At 36.6% G+C, this 15,192-nt stretch overlaps 1 protein-coding gene across 1 annotated transcript in view; it reads right to left on the bottom strand.

Annotated features, from left to right (window-relative positions):
• Nucleotides 1-15,192, bottom strand: part of Pard3b (par-3 family cell polarity regulator beta) — an 853,966-nt gene that overhangs the window by 452,837 nt on the left and 385,937 nt on the right. The window contains exons 8-10 of the mRNA XM_013016080.1: nucleotides 14,603-14,961; nucleotides 12,005-12,144; nucleotides 10,425-10,553 (exon numbers count right to left, since the gene is read on the bottom strand). Coding sequence (XP_012871534.1) covers nucleotides 10,425-10,553; nucleotides 12,005-12,144; nucleotides 14,603-14,961 — 628 coding nt within the window. The remainder of the gene's footprint in view (nucleotides 1-10,424; nucleotides 10,554-12,004; nucleotides 12,145-14,602; nucleotides 14,962-15,192) is intronic.

Below are 15,192 nucleotides of genomic sequence, written 5' to 3'. Positions count from 1 at the left end.
ATTCTAGCACCACGATATAACTATTACCTGTGCCGTCATCACTATGTAGCTTTTAAATATAACATAGAATTAAATATATTCTGTAATTGAGAGATAACATGCAGAGTGTTATTTGCTTTCAGAAAAGCAGGATGGGAGGTCAGAAACAGGAAAAAGGAAGAGGGAGGGAAAAAGAAGGAGAGAGGAGGAAAAAAACAAGGAATATAACAAAATTGAAATAGCATCTCAAGCTGATAAACAAGCCTTCCTTAGGTCGTGAGCCTCTAAGAAATGCAAAGACTTAATTACAGAAAGACCAGGTGATAAAAGTCCTTCATATAACTCAATAAGTGGCCAGGAAACATAATTGAACTCGTTTATAATTGAATATACTGACATCCAAGGCAGATTTAAAGAAGGATAAACTTAAAGAGACATAACAATATTAAATGTTCTTTGTCTTTTTAACATTTTGTGATTGAACATATTTTAAAGGAGAGAGTTGGCAATGCAGTGGGACCTCATTTAGGCAGCAACAAGAATCATGTGCGAGCTGTGCTTGGGCATCTTAATTTGAATAATTATAATATCTTAAAGAAAAATGCATCTTAACCCCTACGATGTTTTATCATATCTGACAAGTTCAGTGAAAGGGCACCCATCTACTTTTGCATTATGCGGCATGTGTTCTGCACACTCATTAAAAATAATGAGAACATATTTAAAAGTCATTGCCCAGAGAATCTTTGGGGACGAGGCATGAGAGAGAGGTAAGTGGCAACAGATTGTTATTTAAGTGTCTATCTCTTGTTTTATCAGACCTTAGGGTAGAGGGGGGGGGAGGGGAGAAACGAAGCAGTGGTTTTAAGTTGATATTCTTTAATGATAAGGATCAAACATTTCCTTCGTAAACACACAGATGAAACACATTCAAATCTTTAGGAATACTTTCTGAGTGAAATGGACTGTGGTGGCCGTTTCACATGTGATGTGTTTACTTTACAACAGCTGGAAAAGTCAACTGTAATCAATTAAGACCATCCTTTTCTCCCTAATCCTTACACATCCTTTATAAAATGGAGGTTATTTCCTTATCTCACACCAATGTACCTCAGCAAATGTACGGATCACAGGCATGAAGGCAATTAAGCAAATCAGGGTCATCCACAGAGTTTGATAACAACTTCTCATTCAGCTGTATTATACCTACAGCTGGCATAAATTACTGGTAGCATTTGGCTAACTGGATAATAAGAAGAATACAGTCAGCGATTGGTCACAATATTACCTTTTTTTCTGAGCTATTTAAATGTACATATTCAGAAAACTGTTCTTTTTCTAGTTTCCAGAAGCCTAACCATGGTCACAGTGACCACTAATAAGACATCTGTCTTGTACTATGAAAGTAGGTCTGACTCTTAACAGCTCTTCATTGTTAACTTTGCAAAAGAATATAATTAGGGCCCGGCCCTCTGAAATGTCATGAGAGCTACTTTACAGCATCCAGCGCTGCTTTGCACTACTTTCCATCTCCAACAAAACGCACCTTGTGATAAAAAGCCATTAAGTATTTACATTCTGACACCTGGAAGTCATACAAGTTCTGGCAACATGGCCAGCACTTCCTCCATCTGTTTTAATAATGTTCAACCAGAACATTTATCATCATCTATTTGATCAAGACTAGATTTTGCTGACAAGGGTTCAGTAAAATTCTTGCAGGTATAAGTACTTCCCAGGGAGTAGCAAATGACAATTTATCCCTCAGCCTTGTGGGTTATTGAACTTGTTCCAAAAGCTGGCAGAGATTAAGGATCTAGTCCCTTCGCCCACAGCACAAGTGAGTAAAAGTACAGAGTTGGAAATGAAGGACATGTTTTACAAATATTTGTGATTTTTGACAACGTAAACTTTGGCAAGGGGCAATGTCCTCCTGCCTCATTTTCCTCATCTCCAACGATAAATGGAAACTTAAGCATATAGGTTGCTTGATGATAGTCAATAAGGATCATTTTCCTCAAAACTTGGAAATCTTTGATCTGAGATCCAGTATAGCAGAACAGGAAATGGGGGACCAGGACCCATGTAGGGGGTCAGTGAAGCATTCCTCAGCCCACAGCATCTAATGCAGGTGACAATGCGAAATGAAGGACAGAAGTCGGTATAACTAGAAACAGATATTAACAACCTAATCTTCTAAGCCCCTCAAAAGCACTTCTTTGGGGATGTGTCTAAAATCTACAAGGTAGCATGTAACAAATTTTGAGAACAATCAAATTGAGTGTGGAAATTTTCACATACAATCGAGTTGGGCTGAAAAAAAGTCAAGTACAATTGAGTTTGCCTAAATGAATCAGGTGTAATTGAGTTGGGTAACTGAATTGCACTCAGTGCTGGCCCTTTGCCAAAATAAGGGGCACAGGGCCAACAAGGCACAACTCAACTGGGCTTGAAATTTTCCCAGAATATTTTTTTGCAGAAAGAGGAATTCTTCACATGATAGAGAAATTAGGTTGCCAATTTGATTATCGAAGCTAATTAGTTATAGCTGCTAGTAAGTTATATTGAAGGGCTTATGTTTATGGTTTCCAAAGTTTTTGAACTTCAGCAAGCATTAGATTTATATGAAGGGTTTGTTAAAACATATCTATAACCCTGCCTCCAGAGTCTCTGCTTCAAGAGACAGAGTAGAGGACAACAGAATTTGCCTATCTATCAAATTCCCAAGTGAAGCTAACTTTTGTGATCTGATACCACACTTTGGGAACCATTTTTCTAACAACATTATTATAGCTAAATGGAAACATTTAGAAATTCCCTAAAATAATTTTTCAAAATATTTCTGGTGCTTTAAAACTATCGCTAACATTTCTTGATGTAAGGTTGTGATAAGCAAAGGGCCTCTTAAGCTACCTAAATTGTCATTTACATTCAACATTACTATCTCCTGAGTCATACTTTCTCCCAGCTGTAATTACAAGGTCCACTGCTCAAAATTCCTAAGAAAATCCTGAACATTTCTTGATTTGGTTTAAATTATTACACCACAAGTGTTATGGTTCGAGTATGAATTCCTCATAGGCTTATTTATTGGGGCTTGGTTTCATCCTTTGATAGATTCATAATATGATAATATTATTGGGTGGTGAAAAGTAGGAGGTGGGACCTTGTTGAAGGAAGGAGGTCATTGGGGAAAGCCCGGAAGAACTGTATCTTGCTCTTCCTCTACTTCTCTGTTCCTTATATGTTGCATGGTGAGTAGCCTCTGCCACAGTTCCATGTTGTTATGCTCTTATGAAGTTGTGTCTCATCATAGTCCAAAAGTAAGTAGTGTAAGTTAGGTATTTTGTCAGAGCTAGTCAATAACTGACACCATAGGTAAGGCTAGAAGCTCTTCCAGGACAGGAATACATCTTACCCTATGTACCCTAGATTTCATGTTGCAGAGCCTTGGCTAAGGTAAGATTCAGTATACCTTAGTTGAGTCAAAATGCAATATGAAGGAAATAGAATCGGTGAGAGGTGAAATAGAAACTAAGGCATAGCCAGGACTCTATCTAACTCACTACAATTGTGTTACTGTGAGAATTTAATACAAATTTTATGTTTTTGTAATTATATAAATTGAAAAACACAACTTTTACACTTTAGGTAGATAAGCTATTCTGGAATTATCCTTCAATTTTTGCCACTTATCGACAAATAGCCACTGTAATATTCATTGTTCCTTAAGTATCTTGGTTAATTAAGCATGGAATCATTTTCATCAAATAGCCAAAGGGAATAAAATAATACATCAGTTAAATGAGGTTCATCTAAGATTTCAAACCAGAATTCTTCCATGATTTATCACATTAAATAATTTGACACTTGATGGAATGGATTTTTCACTTCATAACAAGTTAATGAAAATCATGGAGGAGTTGGTACCACATCTCATTTGCTATTGTGGACAGGACTGTATGGATGGTAGTGTTGGAATGCTCCAAACACTTCAGTGAGTCTCCACACACATGGGCACCACTTCTTTTTTTTTCCTCAGCAAAAGCAATATTTCTAAGTGAAGATCAAATCAGAATGACAAACGGCTAACTTTTGGTTCTCAGTCATGCTAGGAAGGAGAAACTTGCTTAAAGTACAGTTAATCCTACTTGCAGATGCCAGCATTTAAGAGCAGGCACACTTGGCAGGTAGAAATTATAAATCCATTTGAAATTTTCTCAGCTCATTTTGTCCACCAGGGGTTGCTGTGATTTCCAGGATAATTTAAAGATAAGGCAGTAGGTCAGAAAATGAAATGTAATAGAGGTTAACAAGGAAATGGAAGGGCTGGGAAGGTGGCTCAGTGGTAGAGCACTTGTCTTGCATGCCTGAGGCCCTGGGTTCGATTCCTCAGCACCACATAAGAAAAAAGCTGGAAGTGGCGCTGTGGCTCAAGTGGTAGAATGCTAGCCTTGAGCTGAAGGGCTGAAGGACAGCGTCCAGGCCCAGAGTTCAGGCCCCACGACCAGACCCCCCCCCCCACCAAAAAAAAACAAGGAAATGGAAGAATATTTCTTTCTCTATAATAAATCAAAGAAGATATACCCACATGTATCCATTTACCTATATGTCAAATAACTTAGTCCTGTGTATCTCTTAAAAAGAATCAGGATGTTTCCTAGATATGAAAATGACCTTATCTGTTTGTGTAATTAAAAAAAAAAAAGAAAAATTTTAGGTAACAGGGATAGAAAAGAAATCTTAGGCTACCTCTCCCAGGAATGGAACAAAGAAATCAGTGATTAAGTAGCATAGTTTTCATTTCAAGAGATGATGCACACACAGCAGTTTCAGCATCCTGTTCTATTACCAGCAGCAATCTCAAAGCACCTTCTGCATAAAATATTTCCTATGTAAACACCTCTTTAATATACTCTCACCCCATCAGGGGGTAAAGACATCAAAGCATCTTTCCAAACTAGGATTCTGGAAACATTACCTTTGAAGCACAATTCTTTTGGTATAGCTACTAGAAACAGCTAAATAGTTGTGATGTTATTACATAAATTCCTCTCATTTCATTTTCTACCCAGCCTGATACAGATGGAAAGAAGGTTGCTCAATGTGCTGCTAAACATATGATGCTAACTTACTGCTCAGGAGGAAGAACAGGGACCACAAACATGAGTTCAGCACAGTTCTCTTAGGGGGCAGGTCAGGAGAAATGATTGGGAAATAGATGCCAAGGCCTTTGGAATGACAGAGGGTCACAGCTGAGAGATGATCATATACTAGAACTCTTCCTGTATAACTGCTGACCACATGCTCCTTTGCTGTAAGTATTAAGACTTTACAAGAAGCTAATGATAACAAGGAAGTAAGAAAGATTTAGCTGTTAGAAAATAGACAGGGCAGTAGCACTCATTAATTCTCTTAAACAAAAGTTCTGGATCCATATGCATTGAGTATTTATAAGCCTCCAACATACTTTTTTTACAGTAATTATGAAGAAAATATGACATATACATATGTATGTATGTATGTATATATATATATATATATATATATATATATATATATATATGGGAAAGGATGGTTTCTCAGAACAGGAAAACAATAAACAGTTTGTTTCCTTGTAAGGAGGCAAAACAAGACAAAAGCAGGAAGTGCTGTTCTTCTTTTATCCTGCCAGACTTTCAATAAAGAGTCAAGTGTGTGCATCAGCCATGATAAGGGAGAAGACACCAAAGTGATATCATCTTCCTTATTTTTCTTAAAGAGAAACACAAAAGTATATCATGTAATACTTTATTCTTAATTTTACTCTGTATGAGTCAAGTACATGCCACATTGTGAAGAAATTCGCATGGAAACACTCTGGTACATGTAAACATGACCTCTCTAAACTTCTGTAGGGGTTCTTTCTCTTTAGTACTCAAAGCAAGTATTTGAACTTAAAAAAGAATACTAATTCTCTTAAACAAAAGCTGTAGATCCACATGAGTTGAGTATTTATAAGACTCCAAGATACTTTCTTTACTATGATAAAGAAAAAAAATGACATGTATCTGGATAGTTGATTGTCTAATATTGTTTGGAATCTAGCTACTTTTCAGAAAGTTCTAACATAACAAATACTGAGTATATCGCTTTCACATTTTGTATAAAATAGAACAATGAGAACAAATAATTTATTTGCATTCATAAGCTCATAGTTACATAACTAATTTAATATGCTCCCTGGTGGACTCAGCTTATGATGTCATTTCTGAAGCAGAAATCAAATTTCATTAAAGCTATTAAATGAGAACAAAAATAATATCCACAGGCTGCTCAGAGTTGCTTAGTTATAAAATTTTTGCTTATAAAAATAAGTATTTTAGATCCCAGAATACACTTTAAGATAAAAAAGCAAAATTGTTTAAAAATAGAGGTTAGTCCTAAGTAAGCCTATAAAAATCTATTCACCTAATGATACATCTAAAGCCTAGTATTTTATTTACAGTAAGATGGAAATTGTAATATATTATAAGAAATAATTTTAGCTTATGATAGCAATTGAGGACTTACAAGTGGCTAGAGATGATGTGAAGAGCACTGTGTATATTTCCTCTTTTAATCTTCACAAGAAATATGTGACATAGATTAGGAAACAGAACCTTAGAATGCTCTGTGATTTTCCCTCCATCACACAGCTAAGTGGTCAGTACAGACATTGCGTTCTAGACAGTGTAGTCTGGGAATGTTAAGTGTTAAAAGACCTGGGTTTCTATTTCCAGCTCACTGTGTGATCTTCAACAGGTTACTCCCACACTGTTTTCTTATCTGCAAAATTAGAGCCAGACCTATCTGTACAATTCTATTTAATTTGAAAATTCCATGATTTCATTTACTTGCTTCTAGATAGTGGTTCTGATGAGGAAAAAAATGCCTCAAGAATTATGAAGTGAAGACTTCATTCATGTCCTTCTTACCCAGGGGAAGGAAAAGGACAGTTTCTAGAGGAAGGAGGAATTGTACATGGAGTAAGGAAATCCCCAGGGTTATGGGAGAGAAGTAGAAAGAACTATCATTGAATTGGGGGACCTTTTAGTGTAGAGTTTTCTTCTTCCCTTTTTCTTCAATGTCCAGAACAAACACATAGTTTCACTGACGTTTTCTGAGCATTTTTACATATAGTATCCACAGGATTGCACAGGAAGTGAAAGGGCTTCTACAATATAGGCATTTATTGTGGCTTTCACTTTGACTTTGTAGAGCAAACCTGAGGTTCACAAAGGATCAAAAGAAAAAAAAATCTGTGTTTTCGAAAACAAACCATAAAAAGGACTTAAGCTTCTACAATGTTTTACTTGGAGAAATATAAGGGGCTTCACAGAGGAGATGAGGCAGAAGTTCAGGATTTCATCTTCCAAAGTTTGATCTAGAGAAGAGGAGAGGAAAGGAGGAGAGAAATATGGACTATTATCTTTCTGGTTGATGTCACTCCTTCTTTCCTTCCCTGTTTTACTACAGGTCTTCTTGTAGCATACAATAATGCAAGGAGGACAATGGGTTAAATGATAAGTATAGAATGGTCCATGCCAAATAAATTTCAGGGAAGGGAATCTTTTAGATAATACAAAAACTATCAACATAAGATAGCAGTAAGTGGTACATACAGATTTAACACATGTAAGAGTAAGAGAACCCGAATGCAGAGAGAGAGATCTTAGAAATTGTTTTATCTCATCTAACTTTTATCTGGAGACCTTTTTCTAGAGCACCTTTGAGAGATGGTGAGCCAGGATTCATTTGAATATTCTTTTTTTTTTGTCGGTTGTGGGGCTTGAACTCTGGGCCTGGGCACTGTCCCTCAGCTCTTCAGCTCAAGGCTAGTGCTCTACAACTGGAGCCACAGCACCACTTCAAATTTTCTGGTGGTTTACTGGAGATAAGAGTCTCATGGACTTTCCTGCCCAGACTGGCTTTGAACCACTATCCTCATTCTAAGTAGCCGTCTTCCTCATTAGATAGGGCCATAGAGTTGAGAAGTTCTTATCACATGATCCCTTTTCTAGAATTTGCTTTGAGATAAGATAACTGAGGGTAGGAAATATCTTAATTATTTTTGCATTTCCAGAATCTTTAACTTGTACTGAGAAAAGTTTCAGCAAACTGTTTATGAAAGCACAAGTAGATTACTGGATATAATCTATCAAGAAAATGCACCAAGTTTACTTTCTACCTAACACAACACTTTCATATTTGATGAAGGATTGTCATGTCTATAAACTTTCTATTCTTCAAGTTAAATACTCTCAAACTTCACGTCTAATGTCACCATCTTATCACCTGACTCTGGGAAACTATCCTGTTACCTACATATGCCTCTGCCTTTTCTTTACAAATTCAAATAACTAGTATATGTCTGGGACAAGTAGAAAAGGCCAAAAGCTATGTACATATGACCAGATAAGATGAAGTTAAGGGAAGTTAAGGGAAATGAACCCCAAGATAGGGTGGTTTTTTCTTTCTTGCTATTGTTTCTAACATATTTATAAGGTACCATGTGATTTTTTTTGTTGCTTTGTATGTTCTTCCTCCATGGAATAACCCCTGTTTTCACTGTATTTGATGTCAGTATAATTTGGGGGAGGGTAAGGGAAAAAACAAAATGTTCAAATAGGGATATAGGGTGACCCATTTTAACAATGAGATGTACAAGACACTATGTTGAAAAACTAACTTTACAACTTAGGTGGGGTGGGGGGAGTGTAGTTGTGGGATGGGAGGGAAGGGATGGGAGGGGAAAAACAAAGGAGGAGGCAACAATCTTTGATAAGAAATATACTCATTACCTTGCTTATGTAACTGTACAGTATTTTCACAATAAAAAACTTAAAAACATTTAAAACCAAGGAGTAACCTGGTAGTGGTGGCTCATACCTGTAACCCTAGCTACTCAGGAAGCTGAGATCTGAGGATTGTAGTTCAAAGCAGGGAAGTCTGTGAGACTCCAATCTCTGATCTTCATTTTACCTCCAAAAAGACTGAAGTGCAGCTGTGGCTCTAGTGGTAGAATGCTAACCTTGAGCAAAAAAGCTCAGAGATAGCACACAGACCCTGAATTTAAGCCCCAGGACCAACACACACACACACACACACACACACACACACACACACACACACACACGCACGCATGCACGCACACACACCACACACACACACACACAGCATGAATTGTTAACAATTCCTTTATTAAGCTGAGTGCTAGTGGCTCATGCCTGCAATAATAGCTACTCAGGAGGCTGAGATATGAGGATCATGGTTCTAAGCCAGCCCAGGCAAGAAAGTCCATGAGACTTTTATCTCCAATAAAACTCCCCCCTAAACTGTAAGTAGATCTGTGGCCCAAGTGGTACAGTGCTAGCCTTGGGAAAAAGAAGCTCAGGGACAGCACCTAAACCCTAGGACCAAAAAAGAAAAAAGGATCCCTTATACTACTTGCTTTTCTTTGTTTTCAGCCATAAAAGACATTTTGAATTTTCTATGGTGTTCATAAAGCCATGACATTTCAATAAGTAAACAACATGTAATCATTGTTTGTGTGTGTATATGAAAATGAACATTTCTTATATGACCAACATTTCATGTATATCTCTTCTTAATTATTTTTAAAGTTTTTAGTATAATTTGATACTGCATATATAATTTTACACCCTACATTTTTGCTGAGCACTATGCTATGAATATTTTCTCACATTATTAACAATTCTGAGATGATTTTAAGTACTTATTATATTTCATTGCAAAAATGTCTAGCTAGTTATTGAGCCAATAATACCTCATGGTTGTAGATCACTAGATATATTGTTACAATAGATTGGAATTTAGGGTGGGAAATCAATGTATATGAACTTTTCTATATCTTTGATGATCAATTTAGGTCAGTTTGCTAGAAGCATAGTTAGTAGGACAAACATTTTTAATAAGACATGAAATTTTGTTCCTCAGATATCTTCCCTATATCCCAAAAGCAGACAAAATTCCCCCGTTCTGTGTGTGCTTTAGAACTCTGTAGCCCATAATATTCACCTCCTTCATGATCTTCTTCTCCCTTTTTTCATATCTAGTTGTATTTTGTTCCCTTTTAGACTGAATACTAGATTAAAAAAGGGTCATATGAATTACGCAGCACCTACCACAGATCCTATCTTTGTACATTCATCGAATTAACTGAATAGTTAGTTGTGTGTTATTAAAGGATGTTTCAAAGCTTGCCCCCAAAGCACTGTTTGTTTATACTCAATGCAGTGTATTAATAACCCAAAAATATATTACTCAGAATAAAATATTCGAATTCAGCTTTGGTAATACATGAAATAGTGATTTAGAACTAAGCACTCAGCAACTATGAGTTCAATGAATGTCTTAACATCTGCATTAAAGATTCAGTGAAAACTGAGAGATCTGAACATTACCAGCTCTCGAGGCAGAAAACTTCCTTCTTGGCGGGCAATGACCAATGATGCTGTTTCTCCCTGCTTGGTGCTCCTCAGCATGGCGACAAGCTCTTCCTGAGTTCGTCCAGTGACATCTTTACCATTTACCTAATAGGTACAATCATACAGACAGACCCATTACACAACTTTCTATCTCCTCCTCTCCAATGTTTACCTCCTCCCCTTCCTTCCCTTTTCCTCTCCCATCCCCATCCCTTCTCTCCCCTCCCCCTCCTTCCCCCCTTCCTCTTCCTCCTTTTCCTTCTCCTCTTCCTCTTTTCTCTCAAACTCCCTCCCAATTCCCTTTTTTGAGGTAAGACTGGCCTTGTAGCCCAGACCATTCTCAAACGTATGATCCTGCTACCTCTTCCTCTCAAGTGTGAGGTAAAACTGACGCATGTTTCTGATAACACACCAACCATCATATTTATGATGTTAGACAAACCTGGTAAGTAATACCAGCAATTTTCCTAAGATACCTTATTTTTATAAGAGGAAAGTCAAAGTGATAAGCAAAAATAATGGATTCATCAAACTGATAGTATTTTTGTTTGTTTGTTTTTGCAATACAATAAGACATGAACTCTATCACATGGCAAATTCTTCTGGAAATATAAATATTTTGATATAAACTTCCGTCCACATCTAGATTATAGTTAGCAGATTATCATCTTGGAAACTCTAATTTGGAGCTATATTAGTCATTTGATGGAACTTTCTTCACGATCCAGAACCACATGAAAAGAATTATATCTTTTCATGGCAAAAGAGTATTAAAGCATTATCTCCTATCAGGAGATAGGAAAACCTAACTTCAACAAAGTTAGAAAAGTTTTCATTATTAGTTAGCCCGTGTCACTGGCAATGTTAAATGGCCATTAGAGTCCTTATATTGTCTAGAATTAATTATATTCAATGTGGTAAACTTAATGGAATGTATTAATTTTCAGTCTGTATATCTGTGAATTTCATATCAGCTGATTCAACCAACTTCAAGTTAAAAAAATCTTTAAAAGGTCTCCAGATATAACTCAATGATAGAGTGCTTGCCTGGTATAGGAAGGCTCTAAATTCAACCCCCAGCACTATAAAATAATAACTGTTTTTTTTTTGGTCATGTGTATTTGGTGCAAGCATATAATCCCAGCTATCCCAATACCTGGGAGACTGAGACAAGAAGAGCATGTGTCTGAGGCTGGTCTGGGCTACACAGCAAGACTCTACCTGACCACAAAAAAACCCAAATGAATATTTAAGTAAATAAAATTGTATCTGTGTTTAACATGGACTTTTTTCTGTGATTTTCTAAAATCAAAGGACAGCTATTTTCATAACATCTATATTGTAGTAAAGTAACCTACAGCTGCTTTAAAATATGTAGGAGGATGTGTCATGTTATATGCAATTTTACATAGAGGATTTAAGCATGTTCAGATTTGAATACTGTTCTTCCAAATCAATGCTTCTGAGATATAAAAGGTACCTGTATATATGTTCATGTAAGTGCTAATTTAAATATCAAGAAATACTTCATTGAATACATTAATTTCAAGTCTTACCTCCAAAATTCTGTCCCCTGATTGTAGGCGACCATCTTTTATTGCTGCTCCTTTTGGTAAAATATTTTTCACAAAAATTGGCCCGGGACCATGGATGGAAGAATCTCTAGTAACCACAGTGAAACCAAGTCCTTCAGAGCCTAGTATAGATGACCAGGTCAAATTAAGGAACAGTAATACTATATTCAACTAAAATGCACCTAATTTAAATTAAGATAGAAAAGTAAAGGAGATTTTAAAATGTTTCAGCTGTTCTACATTTAAATAACAATTACAGTTGCCAATAGGTCTTGAAGGTATCAAAGGGAATTTAGAGCTCCACACCACAGACATCTGTTAACACTTTTATTCAAGTTCTAGAAGAAAAACATGGTACGTGCATACTTGGAGACTTACTTCCCAGTAAGTCATACCAGAAGTCATCTTTCCTGGGATGCAAAAGGTTATACAACCATAATTTTGTTGGTCTCTCAATCAGTTGACCAATCCGTGGCTCACTGCTCCACTGATGTATGGATCCCTAACATGGCTGAAGCCCATTGTCCTTCCAGAGTCTTACTGCCCTGCCCTCCTTTCTTGCTGCTTCAATAGCCCCCTTATATTGTATTTTCAACTCTGTCTAAAAGTATGTTCATATGTCTTTACCCGAAATAATCTTCACTTCCACTTTAGTGCTCTCTCAAGCTTCTACCACTGAGGACTTACAGCTATAGTTTGGGTAAGTGTCCCTTAACTTAAAACTACTTAGTAATTCTCCCCATCCTTGGTCTTTCTTCTATCTATTTAACTTCCTACTAATGGTTTTATGAAATTAACTCACCCTGATTTGTAATATCTCTATTTTTCTATCTCTCTGGTCATTTAGCATGTCTGTTACTCAATAACCCCTACCATTATACTCCTACAAAAACAAAGATGTTGCCAAAGCCTGTGTTTTTGGACACTATATCTTCTGGACTTGTTGCCTTGGTCATGTCCTGGCTCCAAAATCACCTCCCAATACCTGCTCTGTAGACCAAGTCTGATGTGAGCTTCCTAGATATTACCAGTTAATGGTTTGGCCATTAATTCACCATGGGAACTTCAAATTTCACTATGTACTGTCTTTTCCAACCCAGATCCTGCCCCTTTTCAAACATCCCAATAGACTTAACATTTGAATTTCTATTAAGGATATCTTTATTATGTGAGTTGCCCTGCTAAAAACCTCAACAATAAGTATAATCTGCTTTCTTCCTTCTTACAATCATTCAATGATTAAGGCATGCATATTCCATTTTCACATTTAGACAGGCAACATATCCTTTTCTGCTCTGGTCTCCTCTCTAGAATGTCTTTTTGCTTTCAGATTAATCTTCCCTAAGGGCAGCCCTAATGTCATTCTTTTTCATTTAAGGCTTTCTGATAGATTTTTTAAAATGGCTGTATGACTGATTTATTATTCTGTCCCCAAAGTATATATCTCCATGTCTCATACAATTACTTATACAAAAATACATCTAATGCATATAAATAAAAATTCTAACTAATAAGCACATTGCAGTATTTGTGCCTCTTATTCAACTCAATTTATTCCCAGTATAGGATTTTTATGGGTAAGTGAAATTCTGATCAGAGAAATCTTTTTTAGAATAATATGCATATCTGTATTAAACATACATGTTGTTTTTGAAATATATTAGTAAGCCTTGTGACTATTAAATTCTCTATTGATTCAGCCAAGAATCTGGGTCCTTGTAATTGTCTTGGAAAGACAGGATTTGAGAAGATTGCAACTGGGAAAGGAGAAAGCCAGTAGAAGTCAAAAAGTAAACAAAGACATAAAGGAATGTGAATGAGTGTGTATAATATTGCATAAATATGCATGTTCACACATGATCTAGTCTCACTGATGTGTGCTTGACATAACAAAGATGAAGAAACATAACAGTCATTTTAAAAATCTATCAGAAAGCCTTAAATGAAAAAGAATGACATTAGGGCTGTCCTTAGGGAAGATTAATCTGAAAGCAAAAAGACATACTAGAGAGGAGACCAGAGCAGAAAAGGATATGTTGCCTGCTAAAGATGACGAAAAGGTTATATACGCGTCTGAAAATATATATGTTTTTGAATCTACTAGTAATGTTTAAACAATGAAATTATTAATAACTATATATTTTTTCTCTGGAATAAAGTTTGTGCTGATATAAAAATCTCCAAGACAGCAAGACCATATGCTTGTCATATGTTACCTAAAGGATGCTTAAAAAATCACTAATTGCATCCCAAATGAGGACATCTCTATTTTAATATCTATTTAGTGTTAAACTGTAACACAATATTCTTCATTTTGAGCAAGTTTGCAATGATTTCTTTCCACTCCCCAATTTGTCTTTATTGTTTTCCTGTTTCAAATAACCTATACTCTACAGTAGGAAAGATGAAGAAAGTACTACAATGTCCTGAAAGTTAGGTTGCCCAAGAATACACTTAAAATCTATTCTTTGATACAATTAAATGAAAGGGGAATTAACTAAATTAGCTTTAATGCATTTCTCTTAACCAATTTTACATGTTACAATAATAGAATGCTATTAAGCATAATTTAATAATTACCTTTCTTTAGGTCAATCTTAATTTTCTTGGCATTCTTCTTGCTGCCAAACCCCATGAGAGGGGAGAGTGAGGGAGAGGAAGGCTTTCTTCCTAGTCTTGGTACTCGGGGGCTCTTGCTTTGCTGCAGGGAAGCTGATGTATCTGCTTCAGGACTGTTCATTCCTGGGAGATTTACTGTCTTCAGTCCCGGTTTCCCATGGACAGGTGGTGCCACCTTTGTTCTCAATGCACCATTGCTGTTACCAAATATGCTAAGGGGTCCGATGACTGATTTTTCATACTGTTCACGGTTTTGAGGTGGAAGCACATGGAGGAGCACACTTGAAGAGTTCATCGCCTGACGGAAGATGTCTTGTGCCCTTGAAAGAGTAAGCTTACATTGATACTGTGTTCTCTTGAGCTACCTACCTCCTAATTTCCTAGGTGACTCAGCATGGTGGTGACCAGGAACAGCACAGTAGTAATCTACGCATGGGAGGCACTGGGAATACCATCACGGATGGGACACTGCTAACTAATTACTAGTTGGCACTTACTCCCTGCCAACTAATGCCCCCTCCACCCGGCTGCCCATGCCTGATAATCATGCA

Source organism: Dipodomys ordii, unplaced genomic scaffold (assembly GCF_000151885.1).
Source record: "Dipodomys ordii isolate 6190 unplaced genomic scaffold, Dord_2.0 Scaffold1, whole genome shotgun sequence".
NCBI lineage: Eukaryota > Metazoa > Chordata > Mammalia > Rodentia > Heteromyidae > Dipodomys > Dipodomys ordii.
This window is presented reverse-complemented; position numbering and strand designations above follow the sequence as displayed.